Source organism: Delphinapterus leucas, chromosome 7 (genome assembly GCF_059928025.1).
Source record: "Delphinapterus leucas isolate spDelLeu-1000000601 "Yukka" chromosome 7, BTC_Dleu_Yukka2, whole genome shotgun sequence".
NCBI classification, from domain to species: domain Eukaryota; kingdom Metazoa; phylum Chordata; class Mammalia; order Artiodactyla; family Monodontidae; genus Delphinapterus; species Delphinapterus leucas.
This window is the reverse complement of record NC_143135.1, coordinates 24,787,745-24,810,316: the sequence shown is the minus strand read 5'-3', so window position 1 is coordinate 24,810,316 and position 22,572 is coordinate 24,787,745. Positions and strand designations below refer to the sequence as shown.

General features: G+C 47.0%; 1 protein-coding gene across 1 annotated transcript in view; it reads left to right on the top strand.

Moving 5' to 3' along the window:
- Nucleotides 1–22,572, top strand: part of KIAA1549L (KIAA1549 like) — a 281,195-nt gene that overhangs the window by 247,180 nt on the left and 11,443 nt on the right. Inside the window, exons 17-20 of the mRNA XM_089914969.1 lie at nt 2,548–2,898; nt 14,079–14,176; nt 16,751–16,899; nt 18,049–18,200. Coding sequence (XP_089771095.1) covers nt 2,548–2,898; nt 14,079–14,176; nt 16,751–16,899; nt 18,049–18,200 — 750 coding nt within the window. The remainder of the gene's footprint in view (nt 1–2,547; nt 2,899–14,078; nt 14,177–16,750; nt 16,900–18,048; nt 18,201–22,572) is intronic.

Sequence of the window (22,572 nt, the reverse complement as noted above, 5' to 3'; positions counted from 1 at the left end):
ATGAAGGTAATTTTGCACTCTACTCCATAACCTGTTCTTGCATGCGTTAATATAAAAATAGTATTCTGAATTACTGTTGATGTACGTTGATAAATCTAGACTTGCAGGTCCACAGAAAATCTTGTCTTTTGATCTTGAACTATAGCCAAGCCCTAATTCTGTGTGCTAAGATTACAGGAAATGTCTAATTTCTTTTTCATGCTTTCTGTATTTTTTATTCTCTAATGTGTGTGTATTAATACCAAAGAAAAGTACATAAATGTTTAAAACATGAAAAATAATGTAGTTCTGACCTTCCACATCTAGATTATTTTTAATTTAATTTTTTTTGTGTGGTACACGGGCCTCTCACTGTTGTGGCCTCTCCCGTTGCGGGGCACAGGCTCTGGACGCGCAGGCTCCGGACGCTCAGGCCCAGCGGCCATGGCTCACAGGCCTAGCCGCTCTGCGGCATGTGGGATCTTCCCAGACCGGGGCACGAACCCGTGTCCCCTGCATCGGCAGGTGGACTCTCAACCACTGCACCACCAGGGAAGCCCCACATCTAGATTTTTAGGAGGGAAGGGGTCCCTTTAATGAATGGGTTCCCTGATGACATTTTCTTGCTGTGCTCATTCCTATATGTCCGAGTGCTTTATCCGTGAGAAATAACGTGTGGTTGAATGAATAAAAGTAATAATAATGACAATTATGATAACAACAAAAGCTACTATTCCTGTGTTTTTACCATGTGCTGCTGTTCTAAACTCTTTACCTCTACCATCTTGTTCAGTCCTTATAAAACCCTTTGAGGCAGTTCTTATTATTATCCTCATTTTACAGATGAGGAAACTGAAACATCAAAAAGTTAAGTAACTGTCCTGGTTGGAACATCTTTTCTGCCCTTTTACCTTTTCGGATCGCCTTTTAGATCTGGTCATTGCAGCAGCATCCACCCTGCACGGTAGCAGCTTGACTGTGTTACCCTAACAGTTCCCCATCTCTTGGCTTTGCCCTGAGGCTTCTCTGCAGTATTCTGTGGGACACCCGTGGGGCCCCATTCTGCCCACCTGGCTCCTGCACAGATCTCAGAGTGCAAGGACAGTCTCTGGAGGGTCATTGACTCATTCCTCGGAGGTCCCCAGAGGGATTAAGCCTCTGTGGCCCACAGCAATCATTAACTCAGTACCGTGACTAGCTTTTCTTCCTTCCCCAGTTTACTCATTCTAGGCCCCCAGTCCCCAGGAATTCTTTTCCAAAATGAATTATCTGTATATAAATGTACGTCTCAGGTTCTGCTTTTTGGAGCAACCTAAGCTAAGACATTGCTCAAAGTCACACAGCAGTTAAGCTGTGAAACCCAGGTAGGAAAATATTCACTCTATGTAAAATAATTATAAGCACCGAGAACCAGGATATAAATACATAAATCCTTTTAAAGGGGCATGTGTTCACAGAAGAGGACTGTACACACAAAATCAGATAGGTTTAGGAATGGAATAACTACGCCAAATGTAAATGAACTTTATTTTTTTCCCTCTTGCTTATCTGTATTGTCTAACTTTCCTAAAGTGACAGCTGTCTCTTGTGTCATGGATGGAGAGCAGGGTGGCAAACTGATCTATGCCAGTTTATTCACACAGAACCCTCAGGTTCTTTTAGCAGATAGTGGTAGCCATGGACATACTTGAAGTGGACGTGGGTTAACCAGTCTGTGCAACCTCACTATCATTTTATCACAGAAGCAAGTCTCAGACCAAAATGTGCCACACATGCAGACTTATTAAATAAGCGTTCATTAGCAGGCAAACATAAGACAGTCCAGGCAGCCTGCTCTGGAAGCTGACCAAGTCCTAGCTCTCTGCCCATCTGAGTACCGCAACTGCTCCCCGAATGGAAAGTTCACTGGAAGAAGGCAGAAGAACATTCTAGAGCAGTGGGTCTCAAACTTGAGCAGGCATCAGAATCTCCTGGAGGGCTTGTTAAAGCACCGATTGCTGGGCCCTGACCCCAGAGCTCCTGACTCAGGGGGCACTACGCTTTGAGGTCTGGTTTTGTTATTCTCTCTGATAACTGGCACCAGGCAACCAGCCATTCCCTCAATGGCTGGGGCACAGGACCATTTAGGGGGTTAGTCTATGGTCTAGAACACCAGCCCCTGGGGTGTAGACTACAAGATGCTCTAGATTCTTTTACCTGAAAGGCCTAAGGGTGGAGAACATCTCTGAAAGGTTTTAGAGGATACCACTAATGTCATCAATGAAAAGCCATTTCTCATCCTCATTATGCGAATTAGCAAAGCCTGATGCATTCCTTAAGGTCCAGAAAACTGAAGCTCACAGAGATAGTTGTGTGTGTTCACATAGATAGTGTGGCCTCACTGATATAATGCTAGCTGACTACCCCTGTAGTGTGAATGGCGGGAGAGGGCGCCTAGGGTCTAATATAAATTAGCGCAAATGCCTAATGACACGCGCCTAAACAGAACGTTTTAGAGTAAATTACAGACATCGTTAATGGGAAGGAAAGTTCATTAACAAATCAATGGGCATTTGTTTGGTCCCACAGACTGAGCCTGAAATCATAGAGGAAACCAACGTTGACAGAGTGAATGAGCCCCGGGGCTACGCCCGGTCGAGGCAGGTGAAAGGCCACTCGGAGACCTCCACGCTGAGCTCGCAGCCCTCCATCGACGAGGTCCGGCAACAGATGCACATGCTGCTGGAGGAGGCCTTCAGCCTGGCATCCGCAGGACACGCAGGCCAGAGCCGGCACCCAGAGGCCTATGGCTCCGCCCAGCACCTGCCCTACTCCGAGGTGGTGACCAGCGCTCCTGGGACCATGACGCGGCCCAGGGCTGGGGTGCAGTGGGTGCCGACCTACCGCCCAGAAATGTACCAGTACAGTCTGCCCCGGCCGGTAAGTCAGACATCCCTCTGCGTGCCTGCCCTCATCAGGTCAGCCCCGGCCAGGATGTTCCGACAGGGGTTTCAGAGCGGGGACTTTCCTGATGAGCCACCTTGGGATTTGGAAACACTTCGCTGGGCTTTCACACGTCCTCCACCCAGGATCCAAGCCTAAGCCTTTTTAGTCCTGTGGACACAGACACACAGGAAGCCCTTATGTCCGACCGTAATATGTTTTAGAATGACTTCCCTTTTTTTTCCCTTCCCTCCTGTGAAGGGCTGACCTCACTCTTCATGCACTGGTTGTTTTCTACAACCCCATGTTTAAAGGCCCTGGTTTAAATGTCAGAACGTGTTGCAGAGCCCCATGTTAGGGGGCCGTGTAGCCTGGTGGCTCCCAGCAGAGGCTCTGGAGGCGGGTGCCATAACTTTGAATCCCAGCTGACTTTGTAACTTGGAGACTTAAATTTTCTACAGGTAAAGTAAACAGGTAAGAAAAATAACTGATATCCTAGGGTGGTTGTAAAGATTAACCACGTAGTTTTATAAGCCACAGACCATAATAGGCAATGCTTTGTATATGTATAGATTCCACCCTTGTAATACTTCATGCCCTATCCCCAAGGGTTACTCATTAATAGAGCTTTATAAATTGTCATTGTGATATGTAATTACCCAGTAAAAGCTAACATTTATAGAGTGCTTCACTGTTACTAGGTACTGATCTAAGTGTCATGTGTATGTTAACTCATTTATTTAGTCCTTACTACAAGCCTCTGAGACAGGTACTAGTTTACTAGTTTTATCCCTATTTTACAGATGAGGAAACTGAGGTTACACAGCTTGTTCAAGTCACACAGCCAGAAAGGGGCAGAGCCAGGACCCAAAGCCAGGCCATCTGGTGACAGAGTGCATGTTCTCAACCTGCCTTGTGCTGTTACATTGTCTCTCCATCGTATTCTTTCATTTTCAGTAGACTATTCCGGATACCTATGGGCTTGTGGAGCCTTTTGATAACTCCAACCACCCCCCCACAAAGCACACACTACAGTGGCACTTAATAAACTGCTGTTATGCTACATAACTACCTAATCTACACACTACTGTGAATTTCCTTATTCTTTGCTCCAGATTCCTCCTGACCAGGTCCCTGAGATGTCTCCCCTTCACACTTCTCCTAATCCCCTCAGTCTCTCTTTCTGTCGGTGCCCTCTCTTTGAATGTCAGTCTCTGGCCCAGCCTTTCCCTGTTGATAAAACTCTGTCAGGAGAGACCAAAGTTTATTTCACTGAGCCTTTGGGGCAGGGACACTTGTGCTTGAGTGCGGTCATCATCACTGCAAGGGTTTGTCCTTAAGTCGGCAGGTGCAGAATTTCTGTTTTGTCTGTTCACTCCAGGGTGATCAGATCTTGCTGAATAAACTCACAAAAACTACTTTATTATTAAGAATATTAACTTACAAACTTGCTGTGAGATGCTGAATGATCAGGTGGGCCAGAATACTTGTTTCCTGGTCTTTCCTGTTAATGGTCTTTCGTTAAGTAAAAGCCAATTCAGGGGAAGTACGACATTATCAGAAGGAGAACTGGTTGGTATTGGAGTCATCTTCCTCAGTCTGTAATATGCAAACCCAGAGAGCATAGTCAATAAAGGAAATAGAGTGAATGTGGGACATGTTTTTTCGCATCCCATTTTCTGAGATATGGGTAGAATAAAATGCAAAATTCTTAATATAATGTTTAAGTTAAAATAGAAGACTTTGGGGCAATGCCCAGATCTCAGCCATAGGAGTTTGCCTCTGCCATCATGGAACTTTTCTGAATCTGTTCAAGAAGCACTGCCTTCCAGAAGAGTGTCAGCAACTCGGGGGCCACCACTGGCCATGCTCCCATCAGATGAGATTCCAAATATCCTTTTTTTCAGAAAGAGTTAGAAAAATGCTCACTGAGCCTGGCAAATCTGTTACTTTAAAATACTTTCCCATGACAGTCGTATTATAGTTTCCACAATTACAGTTTTCTTAACTAATTGCCCATTAAATTGGTACTCTTCTTTAGGGGGAAAGAAGGGATTTTCTCACTGAGATTTAGAAAACACTCTAATCTTACCACATTTATACCTACCTCTTAAAGTGGCCGTCCCCTGGGGAGAGTTACCTGTATCCACTCTATACTGGTCCACACTGACTTCAGTGTCATTGGCTCATTCTTCCTGATTCCAGACATTAACCATGTCCCCGAATTTTCCCTCAGCCCAGAGTGGAACGGCACTCGCCAGCTGAATGACCTCAGCCAGCGATCGTAACTCTGAGTCTCAGATCCCTCAGCCGTAGAATGGTGGCGAGAAGAGGGCTGCAGCGAGGAAAGGATGATAATTCGTGTGAAATGCTCAGCACGGTCCTGGCATTTAGTAAGCACCTAACACGTGTTAGCGGATATTAATCAGAGTGCTTCATATGGAGCCTAGCGCATCAAATTACTGGATAAATGGTAGTCATTGTTATAAAAATATTCTCTTCTTTTCCCTGGGTTCCACTCGTTATCTCCCTTTCCCTGACAGTTCTGAGAGGACATCTTCTTTTCCTTCTACTCTGTTACATTCTTTTAAGAGCATGCTCTGTGCTCAGGAAGCTTCACTTCTGCTTAAAGATGATTCTCACGGATGACTGGGCCTCTCTAGCTGGAGGCCAGATTCTGGGAATCTGTGAAGAGATCTGGGTTTCAGAGAGAAAAACTGAAATAACGGGGTTGAGTCTTCCAATGACAGGCAAGAAGATGCCACAACCCACATCCATATGCCTCAATTGAACAAAAGCATCTAAAAATGTCATTGTGGGAATATGAAAACTTGGATGGTTCTGTTTGTTATAATTCAGGGTTGGCGGTTGTGCCAGGAAGGGCAGAAACATTAGCATCATATACTTAAAAAAATGAAGCCACCAAAAAATGGAAATGGACTGAGAAATAACACAGCAGAGAGATGGGCCGTCAAACTGAACAACATCAAAGGCAGTTCTTTCGTTATTAAGGTTTCCTTTTGCCAACAAAAAATGAGGTCCTTATTTTAATGAAAAGAGAAATGGCTAACAATACACAGTAGCAGTGATGATTCTTAACCCAAGTTCTTGCCAAGCCCTCTGTGCTATGATAATGTGGAAATCAGTGGACAGGGTGGCAATTTAGAATGATAACTGTGATTACTTTTCAGCTTCCAAAAAGGAAGCACTCTGAGCTCTGCTGTAGGATAGTGGGAAGCCGGTGGTTCTAAATGCACTCGGCCAGGCTGATGGCATGTACATCGTGGAGAAGGTTACTGCTGGCAGCTGGGGATTTCTGCACTGCAGTTCAGGAGACCCTTGATCATATTCTACCCCTTGAATCTGGGAGGAAATTGGACTTGACACCTAATGACCAATCCAATTTTGCTAGCAGCCGTAATGAGTCTGTGCCAAGAGGAATGAAAACATCCTACAGCCTTCCTGTTGGTGTCAGGGATTCCGAGAAAGGCATCGGGGTGAAAGCATCTTCCCCATTAGAGGCCTTACAGATGCAACTAATAGCAATAATAATAGCACAATACCAGCTGCCCTCTCTTGCGCTCCCGCCGTATACAGGACATTAAGCTAAGTGCTACTGTCTCTTCTGATCTGACACCCACCCTATGAAGTCAACATTACTATCCCCGTGTACTCCATGGGAAACTGAGGCCTGGAGAAGTGAAGAACCTTGCCCAAGCTGACACAGCTCTAAAGGGCAGAACGGGGTTAGAACTCAGGGCTCTCTAACTTCAAAGCCCATGCTCTTTCCACCCTCTGGCCAGGTGAGCCAGAGGATGTCCTAGTCTCTGATGAGAACTCAAATCTCCTAAACTTCAGAGTGTGATCCTATAAGGAAGCTTATCCAGTTTGATGGGATTTTGTCCATTCCTATCATTGCCCCTTGTAGGAGAGACATCTCCATTAGGATGGAATTGAGAATAATATTACAGCCCGTTTTCCTCCTCTCCCCTCAAAAACAAAGCAAAACAAAACCGAAAATCCCCTTCTGAAACCTTCATTAATGATGAGATATGCAGGCATATCAGGCAGGAGTTTGCATCCACCCCAACACTTGGCTTCAAGAAACGTTGCATTTCTTATGTTTCTCCAAATCAAATTTGAATCTGTTCTGAGCTCCCATCTGGCCAAGTTTGGTGGGGCGGGAAAGGACGGGGGGAGGGGGAATGGGAATTCAATGTCAGTTATGCACAGAAGTCATTGGCAGTTTGCTGAAGGTGGAACAGCGGGAGAGGGTCTACCCCAAGCAGTGTTGATGGGTGCTTAAGGATGGAGGAAACCCACCAAACCGAGAAGGTATCTGGAGACTGAAAAATGAGGCAGGTAGCTCCATTTAATCAATGGATCAGTGTATTATAGGGTAACTTACATGCAGGGTAGGATGGAGCAGATGGCGATCCGGAAGCATTCACAGGCTGCATTCCACACCACAGAGGGGCTACTGGGACAATTTTATAGTTAACCCGGGGTATGGGGGTATGTGCTTGGAGACAGGGAGTGCATTCCTACGTCAAGACTTACGGTGGGTAATTAGTCTTGTGGGTGCGGGGACTACATCATGAAGGTCTTTATCATTGGAGAGTAACAGAGCGTAGAGGCCACCTGGACCTAATGGTCATTAAATAATATCTATTAACTACAAAGCCCTTGATGGCAGAGAAGTGATTTACCACGCAGTACAGTCTTGGGTAGGGTCAGTGGAAGGACAGGAGGAACCGAACGGGTCCAAGATGGCATCATTTATGCTAGCAGCCAGACAATGGAGCGTTTTCCAGCTCCCAGGAGTCCACGAAGGTGGGTCGCTCTGTATTACCTGGGACAGCCTGGGCTGGGGCTGTTTGCCTTTGGACTGCCCCAAGGAAGCCCCCCTTGAAAACCAACAGAGTACCCAGCATCTGGCAAAGGCATACCCCTCTAAGCTTAATCGTTCGAGTGAGTAAAAACCAGTTTGTACGGGAAGGCTGTGTGGAAAGGGAGAGAGGGAGGGAGGAGAGGAGTATGTATCTTAGCTCACAAACTCAGGTGTGCAAGACACGTGAGTTTATTTTCCTGTAATCTTCCAGCGCCAAAAGTTCAGTCTCAGTTCAGGGTTTCCGTCCCCACCTCTGATTAAAGCTTAGTGTGTTGGGGGGGGCGGGGGAGGGGGAGCTAAATGGTGCAAAGCCTGGTCAGGGTGGGGAGGAGGCTTCAGGACTTGGTCCCAGTTTGCTCTCATCTAACTACTCATCTGGCTGACGTCCCAGAGAGCTGCTTGTTTCCATCTAGTCTGCAGGTGTTAGTCCAGGTAGAGCACAGCTGTGTCCTGGTCCTCTTGCTTAAAGCTCTCTCCAGATCCCTCCTTCCCCTCCTCCCATGCTTGAGCCTTCTCTCTCCCTCTCTCTCTGCCTCTCCCCTCTCCCCCTCTCTGTCTCTCTCTTCCACGTGCACGGGCGTGCGCGCACACACACACACCCTTGCCCCTCTCCCCTCTCTAGCATCTTCCTTATATTTATTCTCTCCTCACCTCCCCACCCCCCTGTGCTCCCAGACTGAGGCGCTTCTCCAGACCCATCAGCATCTAAGCTCTCCTCTTCTTCCTAACCTAAGGGTGTTTAGGGGGCAGAGTGGTCTAAAAGTCCCTCACTTCTTCCAAATCTCTTGTTTTGGCATCAGCCTTCAGCCTTCAGTGCTCTAAGGGCTTAGGTTTTTGATACTCAGAATCCTAAATGCTTGCAATTCAGTAGCTTGGACTTTTGAAATGCCCGTAAGAGTTGGCTCTTGGGCCATCTTTAGTGGGGGTGGCCTTCCTTCCCTGGGGCAGGAAGGTGCGATGCCCTCACTGCTTGGGGCAGGGGAAGGGCCCTGGATTCAAGGAACCGTGGTGGCAAAGTCTTGGTTACTACAATTACTATATCAAAATATTATCTTGTCTCAAAAGGAAGAGAATATCATTTATTGAGTACCCACTATGTGCCAAATGTCATATTAACATATAAAAATGGGTCTTCTAAACAGCCTTTGAAATGGGGGTGTGATTCTGTTCCTTTCATCACCTAATGAGAAAACAGACACAGAGAAGTTAAGTTACTCGAGGTCAAGCAGCTGGTAAAGATCAAGCCAGGATTCAACTCCAGTTTTTTGTTTGTTTGTTTGTTTGTTTTTTTAACTGGAGTATAGTTGTTTTACAATGTTGTGTTAGTTTCTGCTGTACAACAAAGTGAATCAGATCCAGTTTTGTCTGACTCCAAACCCCTGCCCTCTGCATCACGCCACCCTTAGCTCAGAATTGCGAGATAGCGCCCTTAACTGGCTATGTGATTTTGAACGAGTCAGTTCACCTCTCTGGGCTTCCATATCTCCCTGTGTTAAGGTAAGAGGTGTGGTCTCCTGCTCTTTCCAACTTGAACCTTCTATGATTCCCAGGGCCTGGAAGCCTCAGTGTTGCTCCATCAGTAACTCCTGGTGAACTGACAGATCAAGATAAGCACTGGGTTTGCACCATGGGGTCAGTCTTCCATTACAATGCGCTCTGTTTTCAACTAAATAAGAACTCTCCGCTGGAAGATTCTACTTTGTGCACCAGGATGTAAAGTTACTTGTAGCTGCATGCAGACTTAGACACTTGTGCCCGGAGCAGTACTCGCAGGGTCAGCACGGTGCGGTGGAAGGGGCACCTTGCAGTGGAACCCAGCATTGTCAGCAGGACTGGAAAGATTGGCACGTTCGCTCTAACCTGAGGCTGACTTGCTGTCACAGGACAAGGGCCTCCAATGAGGGTGGGGGGCTTTGGCCTGTTGTTCCTCGTGCTCCCACCAGTGCAAAGCCTGAGACCCCTGACCTGCTCCTCCAGCTGCAGCCTGCCCCTTTGACTTGTCACCCCTCTAGTGCTACCCCTTGAGGTTGATCTTCACCAGATTCCCCCTCTGGATGGATGCACATGCCCAAGGAGGGTCCAGCACACAGTGGGTCTCACCCGGGCTCATTCTCCACTGGGTTTGCTAGAAAGAATGGCCCTGACCCACCCCCTCGCCCCCTGCCCAGGGACATCAGGACTGGAGCTTTGAGCAAACTGTGGTCACCTTCCCTTCTACTTTTACAACCAAACCTCTGAGCCCAAAGAGTGGCCTATCCTTGTCACATCCAGGCTCCTTCCACCTCAGAGACTTGAGAGCTATTTATAAAGACTGCCTGCAGTTCTGAGTGTGTGATCTCCTTTCTAGTCAGAGGCCAGGGGTCCCAAAAGATGGTGTCCTTGGGCGCCAGACTGGGCCCCTCACGGCCACTGTCACAGAACTGGAAACTTGGAACTAGGTAACAGTTTTGAGCAATAGCTTCTAGTGGGATCCTAGTCACAAAGCAGCCCATGGAAAGGGGAGCCAGAATGCGAATCCAGGACGACTTAGAACTATGGGGAAACCGCACAGGGGGAGGTCGGAAGACACTCCTGGGGGGATTTTCCTCAGCCATTAGCACAGGGCACAGGTAGCCTTTCTGCTTTTTATGTGATCTCTGTGGCTGCAGGGAGCCCCGAGGATACAGACAAAAGGAGACCTTGATCTCCTGTGTAGTCTTGCTTTGTACCTGGAAAAATCATCCAAAGAAGGAAACTCCCTTGGTACTTTTTGTCAAAAGTTCAGAACTTTTCATCAATTCCTCGGTGAACTGTTACAAGACAGACATAAAATGCATTTTCTTGGCTGGAAAACTGTGTTGACTACAGAATAAGCCTTCCAAGAACCAGGGATAAAAATAAGTTGTCTGTCTCCTCTACTGATATCATGAGAGGCCAGAAGAGAGAAGAGGGGCTATACACCCCTTTCTCTATTTGGGGAAAGACATATCCTTACTTGTTGGTTTGTTGATAATAATGGAATGCAAAGCTGGAAGGACCTCTGGGACAATGATTTTCAAACTCTGTAAAACCATAGGGTTCAGGGAGGTCCCCAGGGTGTCATCATGCAAGTAAGCAAAGGGCCAAAGTCACCTAGGCATCCCTACCCCCAACTTCAACCAGAGCAGTTCTGCTTTAATCTGGTTATGTATTCAGGTCATGTCAGAATGGTTTCATGGCTAAAGTAATGTTTGTTTGGAAGCTCATGAACTACTCCAATGCTGTATTTCACAAGGAAAACCAAAAACAGAAAAATGAGATGCAGAGAGACTGAATGACATGTCTACAGAATGTGAATGGCTGAATCAAGATGAGAGCCTGGGTCTCCTGACTCCTGGTTCACTCAGCATTCATTCAACAAATAGTTATATAGCACTACTAGGTGCAAAGCACTTTGCTTGGTAAGGCGGGAGAGCCAGGATGAGAAAGATGCTCTTGCTGAACTGCAAGGAGCTTAGGATCCAGTGGAGCTTAAGATTTTGGTTCCCTGAATACTACCTTAGCATACATACTGGGTTGGCCAAAAAACATCTTATGGAACATCTTACGGAAAAACCCAAACGAACTTGTTGGCCAACCCAATAGCTTACTGATGCTAAAAAGGAAAATGCAGCATGGTGATGTCGCTTTCCATATTGATTCAGCCAGTACCTCTAGATTTGGGCAAATGTTTTTTCATTCTTTTTCTGGAAAATTACTGTTGCTGATACATTTCTAGGTTGACAGTTATTTTCTTTGAGCACTTTGCATACCATGGTCTTCTGGGTGCTGTTGAAAAGTCATCTGTCAGTCTAAATGTCATCCCTTTAGACTGGGTGATGTCATCCCTTTACAGGTGTCATCCCTTTTTTTTCCTCTGGCTGCTTTTAAGACCTTCTCTTTGTCTTTGGTATTCTACCATTTCACTACAGTGTATGTAGGTGTGTATTTTGTTTTATTTATCCTTCTTGTTATATATTGTACTTCCTAAAATGATTATTTCTTCAGTTCTGGAAAATTCTTAGTCATTGCTTCTTCAAATATTGTTTCTTCTTTCTCCAACTTTTCTCCTTTGGGACTTTGATTAACTGCATGTTAGACCTTCGTATACCATCCTCTATATCTTTTACTTCTCTTTTATATTTTCTATCTTTTTTTATCCATTTAATGAGTTTCTTTTTATTTTTTTTGAATTTTAGTTTATTTTTTTATACAGCAGGTTCTTATTAGTCATCGTGGTACATATATACAGTGGAATATTACTCAGCCATAAAAAGGAGCGAAATTGGGTCATTTGTTGAGATAGTATATTTTCTATCTTCTTGTCTCTTTGTGTTTCATCCTTAGTAATCTCAATTCCATTTTCTAGTTTATATTTCTTTCCATCTGTGATAAATCTATTACTTAATTTGCCTATATTGAGTGTTTTATTTCAGTGATGTTTTCACTTCTAAAAGTTCTGTTTGTTCTTCTTCAAATCTGCTGGATCATTTCTGATGATGTTTCTGTCTGGTCAGTTATTTTCTTAAAACATTTCTTACCTTGTTACTTTCTATTTTGTATATGGAAATTTCAAACTCTAAGGTCCTTTAAGGTCTAAATTTGTTGTTTTTTCTAACTTTCACTTATGTTTTCTGGTGTGTCTTCTGATACTTGATTATGAGCTCCTTTTTGCTTCATCTCAATCTGTGCCAATCCCGAGAGCCTAGGTTAGGAATATCTCTTCCAAAGAGGACTTACAATTGCTTCTGCCTGAGCCTGGGAGCATTACCAACCTTCCTCCCTGGGAGGAGCCGATGTTAGCCCCTTCCAGGTTGGCTGTAAGGGTCTCAGTTTCACCTGCCTCACCTTGCCCTATTCCAGGCTTGATCTCTTAATTGATTACCAGTATGGCATTTGTTTTCCAGGCAATCCCACCTTTCATATTTTTTACTACTCATTGTTTCTACCTCTGATTTCAGCTCACAGTTTTTATTTTAGTTTGCTGAGATGTGAGAGGGATGGGGTGGGTAGTGGGTGGAGTCCTTAAGATTTTCCTTATATCCTGCAATTCCTACATGCATTAAAATCCAGGTTTTATCCAGGATCTACTTGTTATTTACTGGGTAGGCCTTTATGAGTAGGTAGTCTGCCATGATGCTGAAGGGAGAAGCCCTCATTCGGTTTAAAGAATCCTGTGTATGGATTCTCTCTGCTGCTACTTTCTGTCTGGATGCCTTCAGGTCTAAAGCCCTATGATCTTGTTCCTCAAGAGATCTGGCAGGCCTTGATACCTAAAGAAAAAAAATGAATGAGAAGCACAAGCCAATCTTTGTCTTCGCAGAGAGCATTTCTAGATTTTCTCCTGCTCAAAGAGGCTGTGGCCTGGCTGTCTGGTCCTGTCTCTGACCATTTTCCTTTTCTCGCCTCCTATGTTGATTAAAGTCTTCACTTTTGTGGCATTTCTGATCCCTTATCTTTGAATAGTGCTTTATAGATCACAACATACTTACACATACACTCTCTTGCCTGATCTTCTTTGCACCCACCCCCTCTGGGCAAGGTATCCTTGTCCCCATTTCAGAAGAATACACTGAGGCCCAGAGAGGTCACCTGACTTGCTTAGGGACATAAAGTCTATTCATTAGCAAATTAGGGCCTCCACCCATACTTCCTGACTCCAGACCCATTGCTTCCCCCACTAAACCCACTTTCCATGAGTGAGAAAGTAAACGCAATCAATGATTCATTCCTTATCTAATATTTATTGCTCATCCATGATATAACAGGCACTGTTCCAGGCGTGAGGATGCAGCTGAGAACAAATCCCTTGCCCTCATTACAATCTAGTTTGTGGCACATAATAAATAAGCAATGATATGATACCAGAGTGACAACTGCTATGCCAAAAAATAAAACAGAATATGGAGACAGAGTAAATGGGGCTCACAGGGAATATGGGGCTGGATGAATGAAATGAAGGAAGGAGCCACGGGAAGGACTGGGAGAGAAGCATCCCAGGGGGAAGGGGCAGCATGTACAAAGCCCGAGGCAGGAAGGAACTTGGCAGATTTTAAGAACAACTGAAGGACTCTGTGACTGCAGTGGCCCAGCAAAGGGGAAAATGGTGGCAGATGAGATAGAAGAGTGGGCCGGGGAACATGTTAAGGGAGATCGAAGGGGAAAGTTTGAGGAAAGAAGGAAAGTCTAACCCTCGGAAGTTTGCTTCCCTTTCAAGTAAGAAGAACCTGTGTGTTGATGGGCACCGGGTTTTAACACATCTTCCTCTATTTGCTCGTCTCTTTCACAGGCCTACAGGTTTTCCCAGCTTCCTGAAATGGTCATGGGCTCTCCCCCTCCACCTGTGCCTCCGCGGACTGGCCCAGTGGCTGTCGCTTCTCTCAGGCGGTAACACATTCCTTTCTTTGCCTTATTTGGCATATTTGCAGAGGATTTGGTCCTGTGCGCCCCGCCCTGAAAGATTTCCTTCCTGCCCTGCCCCATTCAGGGTGCATCACCTGTACAGACAACCATGTGCCTGGGACACCCCAAGTACCATGAAGGAAGGGAGTGGGGGCCACAGAGGGTTGACCTACTCTCTTACCATTGAAAACTGAAAGTCCTGTAGAACCCACAATTGAAAAAACCCAAGGTCAACTGCCCCATACCTTGACCTTGAACATCTAAAAATTACTCCAACTTGGGCCTTCACAACAGCCGCCTCAAGTCTGGGCACCTCCTGCCAGGTGTGTGCACCCAGAAGGCCCTTAGTTATTGAGGGATAGTGTCCGAGAGGCTGGGGAGCAGCATGTCTAGGCTCCTGCCCTGACTCTTGACTTGCAAGATGGAGAGGATGAAAGCCCACGAACTTGGATAGGTCAGCTGTGAAACATATATTCAGCATTCTCTTTGCTCTGTAATAATATAAAACACATGTTTTAAATAAAGATAGACAAGAAGCAACAGCCAAGAGCGCGGGGGAGGTTGGTATAGTCATCATGTCCAAGGCCAGGAGAGACACCCGTGCCCTGGGGCCTGTACGGGCCACTGCCCTGGCCCTCCTACCATAGCTTCCTCCAACATGCTGATCACACACTATTTGTGGGCCACAGGTCTGAACTTTGTCAAAATGGTGAAAAGAAATGAGTTTTCCTCAGAAACAACCTGCCTTCATTTCCAGCAGTTTAGGATGCCGAGCTGTGTGTAGACACCACCCTTTGACCCCAGTCAAGCTTAGGGTGGGATGGGAAGCAGCAGACCAGGGTTCCACCCTAACCTGCCAGTAACGTGCTGTGTAACTCCAGGCACATTGCCTCACCTGTCTGACTCCTGTTTCCTTATCTGTAAAATGAGGGCACTGACCTAAATGATCTCAAAGGCTCTGGGAGTCCTCAAAGGTGGCCGAGTGTACAGAGCAGAAGCCAGGGATTTTCCTAGGTTGGTTTTCTAAAGGAGTAGCAGATGCCTGGAAACAGCCTGTGGGAAGCCAGGGCTGTGGGAGTGAGCAAATGGGAGAAGGAGGGACGGAGAAAGGAAGGGAGACCCTACACTACTGAGGCCCTAGCAACCCACCCTGATGTGTAGTTTAATCCTCACAGCCTGTGTTTGACCCTCCCTGGGGAATAGTTGCTCCTGAGGGTTCTGGATTGGAGGAGCTTTTCAATCAGTCGTTTCAGCTATGTTTGCTGAAGGCCAGCACCTATTTCTTTTTTCTTTTCTTTTTTTTTTTTTGCGGTACGCGGGCCTCTCACTGTTGTGGCCTCTCCCGTTGCGGAGCACAGGCTCTGGACGCGCAGGCTCAGTGGCCATGGCCCAGGGGCCCAGCCGCTCCGCGGCACGTGGGATCCTCCCGGACCGGGGCACGAACCCGTGTCCCCTGCATCGGCAGGCGGACTCCCAACCACTGCGCCGCCAGGGAAGCCCCAGCACCTATTTCTTCTCTCAACTACCAGTCTCCTCTCATGTCCGGCACCGTCTGCCATCCTTGCCAGATATCAGGAGGTCACTGCCCTCCTTATGAACCCAGAGGGTTAGACCAGGGAATAACCTTTGAGATGGAGTCATCCTCCCCTTTCATTTTACAGATGAGGAACTGGGGCTCAGAGAGAGGAGGCAGCCGGAACCCAGGCTCCCGATGCGCTCCCTTACCGCGCCTCTATTCTGCTCTTACTGTGAAAGCCTGCCTCTGCTTAGAGGGTGGCCCTGTGGGCTGGCAGCCTTTGCCTCCCTCCACTCTAATTTTAGGAGAGCCCGAAGCGCCTCTACCAAAGGGAAGACAGAGCCTGGCTACAGCACCCTTTATACTGGGGGGAGAGGCCCATGCCCTCACCCCAGCCAGCTCTTCTTACATGGCTTTCTGAGCTATAAGTGGAGAGAGGTGTTAAATGCGCCAGATTCTCTGCTTGCCTGTGGGACTTAAAAAAAAGTGTTCTTTCATTCATAATGCCCAGAAAGTACTAGGCTCCTGCTTCCGGGAGCAGCCCGAGCTTCCCAGAGCCTAGGGCTTCTTGCTTCCTGCCAGTAGCAGCAGGGAACGCAGTCCCCGCAGCCCTCCAGGGTCTCGGTCCTGGTGTCAGGAGGGGGAGCGGCTGCGCACTTCAGACGGAGCCTTCCCATTGGCTGCCGATGATGTCATCACCTGCTAGGTCGACCATCCCCAGCTAAGACCCAGCGCTAATTCTTGGCGCATTTTTATGTGGAAATTAAGTGTTCTACTCCCCAGAGACATGGGAGTCACCCTCAGGGGAGCACTGACCTTGAATATCTAAAAATGACTCCAGCTCGGGCCACCGCGACGGCTGCTCCAGGCCTGGGCTTGTAGGCCCCCTTTGTTATTCGGGGCAAACCCAGGCCTGAGGAGCCCGCCGTCCTGGGGCTTGGAGGCCGAAGCCATCCTCGGCCGTGATCTGCCCCGGGAGCCCCGCCTTGCCCGGCCGGCCGCGGTCCTGGGAGGCGGCTAAGGCGGCCCCTTTCCCCCCGCAGGTCCACCTCGGATATTGGGAGCAAGACCAGGATGGCCGAGTCCGCGGGGCCTGAGCCCGCCCAGCTGCACGACAGCGCCTCCTTCGCGCAGGTGTCCCGAGGCCCTGTGTCTGTGGCGCAGTTGGATCAGTCGGCTTTAAATTACTCAGGTGGGCAAGAGGACAAAGGCCTGGAAGAAGCCCGCGCCCTGCGCCAGCCCCCGTGCTGTGCACTTTGTCTTCCCCGCTCTCCACCTTCTACCCGCCACCGTCAGGAATCAAAGCAACTGTATTTCTGGATCCCGTCTGGACTTCAGTAGCCCTGGCTAGAAGAGCTACTGCTTTTTTTTCTTAAAAAGATCTGAACTCTGACAAAATATTAAGATAGGTTACGGTCAGAGTGGATGTTCACATTTTGCCAGACTTAAGGCCTTTTAAAAAATTATTATATATATCTTTAAAGCATTCCAGATACAACTATCCACTCCCAACTCATTCCCCTTCTCCCCAGAGGTAATCACAGTCTTTAAGTCATGGGCTTTCACTCCATATGTATATCTATACAATGGTATATGTTAATGCTTTGTATATTTTAAATTTACATAAGTGATGTTAAGCTATACCTTTCCTTTTGCACTTTGTTTTCTTGGCTTAACATTGTTTTCAGGAGTTCTCCAGGTTGTTACACACATGTTGATCTAGTTCATTTGTTCACACTGCCATATGGTATTCCATTATGTGATATGCCACCATTTATCCTATCCCCTAGTGAGAGACATATTGGTTGTTTCCAGTTTTTTGCTATTACAAACAATGTCATTGAACACGGAGGTTTGAACATGCCCTCATGGGTTTTTTCATTTATCCAAACCATACCTTTTAGGCTAAAACTGCAAACACCCGGTTGTCAACACTTACTAAAGCATACTGTGTCCAGAAATGCCACCAGTGAAATCTATTTCTTTTGGTTCCTCTTCTTGGCTTTTGAAAAATACCCATCCTCCTGGGAGGAAAACACCTGGCACCCCAGCAGGTCAGGGGTGTTGGGATGGGGATGGGGGTGTTGGTGAGGGCTCGGCAAGGATTGTGAGCCATCACTTCTCTAGAAAGCTAGGTCTGAGTCCCAGCAGGTGATGCCTCCACTACTGTCTGGGCAGGTGAGCAGGGCTGGGGCTGCAGGTGGAGGTGTGATGCCTTCCCATCAGCCCTTCCCCCAAGGCCAGAGTCCTCCCATTTCCGAGCTTCCCCCAGCTTGTGCATATGTCAGCCCAGTGGGCAAGGTGCCGGCCTAATCTCGCCCGTACATCTCCTCCATGCCAGGTAATACGGTGCCGGCAGTGTTCGCCATTCCAGCTGCCAGCAGACCCGGCTTCACCGGCTACTTCATCCCGACGCCTCCCTCGTCCTACAGGAACCAGGCCTGGATGTCTTACGCAGGAGAGAATGAGCTCCCGAGCCAGTGGGCTGATTCGGTGAGACCCTCGCTGATTCCCTCACAACTTTACCTGCTTGACACCCTATAGGGAGAAAAGGGATGTGAGGCTGAGACTGAGTGTTTTGTTATCTCAGGCCCCCTTCCACCAACCAGGTGGCTAAAATCAGCTATTAGAGGAGACAGTGCGGGGGAGGGGAGTGTGATGTCCTTTGACACAGGAGCCTTCAGTCAGATTCCACCTCTTTCCAGAGGGCACCCTTAATCAAATACAGTTTTATAATAACTACCATTTTTTAAGTATTTTCTATGTGCCAGGCACTATATTAGATGTTCTATTTATGTTATCTTATTTAATCTTCACGAGCCCTGTCATGTAGGTATTATTCCCCTGATGTGTCCAGCAGTCAAACCTGCATCTTTCTGGCTCCAAAGCCTTTACTAAATTTGTTCCTTTCAGCTTTAAAATCCTGTGAAAATTTTAGATGCAGTACCAGAAAATGAAGTATTAGAAACCCAAGACTGAATTACTTTGCATGTAGATCTAAAGTTTTCTGCCTGTCTTCCAGCTGAAGACTGTCTTTTCATGGTCAGCTGGTTTCTTCCTTCATTATACTAGTAGGAGTTTATGGCACAGTGGACCTGGCCCAGCCTGGACCAAAGAGGGGCAGCAACCAGATGAACCTGGATATTCACACCCAAACCTGCCTCTGAGACACCTGTCAAGCACTGCCAAGTGAAAAACAAAAAACAAGCAAACAAAAATAGCACAATGATGGCCTCTAGAATGAGTTGCTCCACTCCCTGTGTGAGACCATCCATCATGGATAAGAAAGGCAGGCCGTTTCCTAGGGCCCCGTGGTGCTGTATGTCATTTTAGGGTTTGGTCTCAGCATTTGAAATACATCCTAGATTTAGGAAACACATTGACACCTGTGTCATCTTTTCTCTCTGTCCAAACCCCTGGGGTCCATACTTTCTACCCCTACAGGTTCAATTCAACCTCAGCGTTGGTGTCTCTTCTCATTGTAGTGATGCCACATTTAAACAACATCATCAGGGTAAAGCTACCCTACGTATATTAATTTTCCTAATAATCAAAGCTATTCCTTTAATTTCCAAAATATTTAAAAAATATATGCCACCCTGAATTTTTAAATTCTGGAATGAATTACATCCTTCTCCCCTCCTTCTTTAAAAGAAAAACGTAATTTAATTTGTCTTTAACAAATGATTCAGCGTCATTATTATGGCTCACTGTACTGAAATGACATTTGTCAGATGGGCTCTGACGGCTTGTAGGATTATTGCCCCTATGTCAGACATCTCTAAACTATTATAACTTTTGGAATTATTCTAAGGCTTAGTATGTTTTTTCTTTCTCTGACCTTGCTCCCAGCTCACACCTTGCTCTATTTCCCCACTTTCAGATATATACTCACCTTTAAATATGCTTTTCCTAATGCTCGGTTATCTGCAAATGAGGCATGTCTGAGCTCATTAGAGTTGTTTGTAGAGCTGGAGTAAATAGTCTCTGAGAGAGTAACTGGAGGGGTTCCCTACTGTTCAGTCTACAAATCTAAATGCGGGAGTATATGGCGTCTCTGTTGGTTGGTTGTGGGCCTTTTTTGCTTCCTTTGTCATGCTCAGCTCTTCTAAACAGCTGAATTCACTGGGTGTGAGTTGGTCAGTTCAGAGGTTATTCACCTCCATAATGCCACTTGCAATCTAAACATAATGTGTACTTTTCAGAAAGTAGTTGATACTTGTGCTAATTAGGCAGTAGGCCTGCAGCTTTGTCAGCTCACCCTCTGCATGCAGGGTGCACTGGGTGCTTTGCAGGAGTCAGCAAAAGTATTTACAAAACCTTGTCCCTTGCCTTCAAGATACTTACAGATAATACGTAGCCAGGCTTCTGGTGACATCCAGATACCTTTGGGTTCATGTTGCCTTAAAGATGAAGGAAAAAGGAGCCCAGCAAATCAAAACTTAATCTTTTGGACATGATGACTTGATCACCATGCCACCCCCCATTGTGAGGGAGTGCTAGTTTCCTATTAGTTGTTTTTAAGAGGAAAGTGATTGCTGCAGCCTAAATGGGTCTTTCCTGGAGCCCCATTACCACCTTCAGTTAAGCAGGGTTGCGTGCCCATGCGTGGAGCACGGAAGCCAGGAACCAAGCTGGGAGGTCAGGTGCTTTATTGCATTTGAAATTCAGCACAGGAGGCTCAGAGGGACCAGATGTGGGCTTGAGAAAGATAATCCAGTGGGAAAATATTCACCCTCCACATCCATGTGAGAAGAAAAAGCCCCCACCATCATTTGGATGTCTGACCCTCCTGATCCCAGGTATCCAGATATAAGGAGCTAGCTTGTATAAAATCACCTGGACCTGGCTTGACAAATAGGTTTCATCCTTGGTACTGGATGGAGAGGGATTGAGAGGGGGTTCCCAGGCTCATCAGGAAAGTGTGCTGTGATCAATAGGTGATGCCTGCCACAGGCACTGGCTTGGGAAGGAGTGGTGTTTGCCAGCCCTGGATTTTGGCCCACAAGGTGTGGTGGCTCCCGCCTGCATCTACTGTAAGGGAGGAAGAGTGTGTCATCTCCTCATCTTCCCTGCTTCTGAGTATTTCCCTGAGGCCACTCCAGTGGCATCAGATGTCCCTGGCCTGTCCCAGCCACAAGCACCAAGTTGCTTAATGCTGCAGAACTGGGAGGTCTCAAGAGTTGGACACTGACCCTCAGCTCCAGCTGAACTTGAAATGCAGGGAAAGGGGACATGGCAGCTTCCTTCACAAACATACGGCACCAGCTGGTCATCCTTCGGTGATTTTCAAATTGTGCCGCTCAGAACCCCAGGTCTGAGACACTCCCTACTGTGTACCGTGCACAGTTCTGGGCACTGGTGCACAGTGATAAGTAGGTGAGACACAGTTCTGCCTTCACAGTCGATGCCTGAGACAGGCGATGGTATTGTGAGTGATGACTGTTATGCTAGACAAAGTGCATGGAAGGACCTTACAGGGAGCCCTCAGCTAATATAGGACTGGGGAAGGTCTCCCGGAAGAAAGGGAGTTTGAGCTGAGACCTGACAGGCAAGTCCCGTGTCTTGGCCTTGGCTCTCTGTTAGCCCCCAGTCACCTGTGCATTCCCAGCTGTGTGGCCCAAGGGCTCGGACAGTCCGGCTCTGATTTTCCTCTGAGATGCAAGTGAAATATATTTGCTACTTTGTCTTCCTTTACCGGGTCTTGTAGGGGAATTAAAGCCCCAAACTTTGGGACATCCATCCCATCACTTCTTCCCTCACTTGGGTCCTTCCCGACTCTTACCTGGTCCATTGAGGTAGCCTCAGAACTTATCTCCTCTCTACCTCCAGTGGGTCCACCTCCAGAGTGTCCTTCCTAAAATACAGACACTTCCCCTGCCTGACACCCGTTGGTGGCTCCCAGGCCAGGCCTTCTCCGGAGGGGTTGTCAGAACCTCTGGCAGGGACTGGGAGAGGCCTGCTTTCCTACTACACATTTGCCCATAAAAAATTCTGAATCCTCACCCAACCCCATCCCACTCCATCCTCACCAGCGCCCAGACACCTCTGTAAAGAATGGAAACACACTCAATTCCTTAGAAGTGTGCCATAGAAAACTTTACTCCGTAGCCTGGCGTTCAGCAGCTTTTTGATCTGGCCCTGACTGCCTGTCTTCCTGAGCTCCCCTCATACCCCACATACCCTCTCTGGTCAGACCAAATCACTGAACCTCCCTGGGTGCACCTTCCTCTGTGTACCTCCAGGCCTCTGCATTGCTTTTCCCTCTGCCTGGAATGCCCCTCCCACCTTGTCTTCTGAAAAACAGGCTCTTCATCTTCCAGACTCAGCTAAGCTGCTTCTCCCAGAAAGCTGCCTGACTCCTTACATGTGTGCCATTCACGGTAGCACCCCATACCGACGCCATCCATGGGCATTTATCTTGCGGTGTTGCAGTTAACATTATGGGATATAAAGGCCTTTTGTGGATTACCATGGAACAGCATCCCCTTTTATGGCACTGTTTCTGTGGGAAAGTTGACCCTGAATTCCAGATCATTGCCCTGTCCTTATTACTATAAGTGTCCATATATTAAAGCATAGAACTGTGTATCTTCCACTTTTAATGAAAAGAGAAATTTTTTTCAAGAAACCAAGATCATATTCCAGATCCAAGACAATATAGTGCAGCGACTAACTCCCAGCCTGGAGCTGCATCTCTCAGTGGCTTGTTAGCTGTGGCACCTTCGATTGAGGCACTGTTTGCTTCAGTTTCCTCTTCTATAAAATAAGGGTAACAATACCTACCTCCTAGGTTGTTGTTTTGAGAATTAAATGAGACCACGATTGGAAAGCCCTTAGCACAGGGCTCATTAAGTGTTAGCTA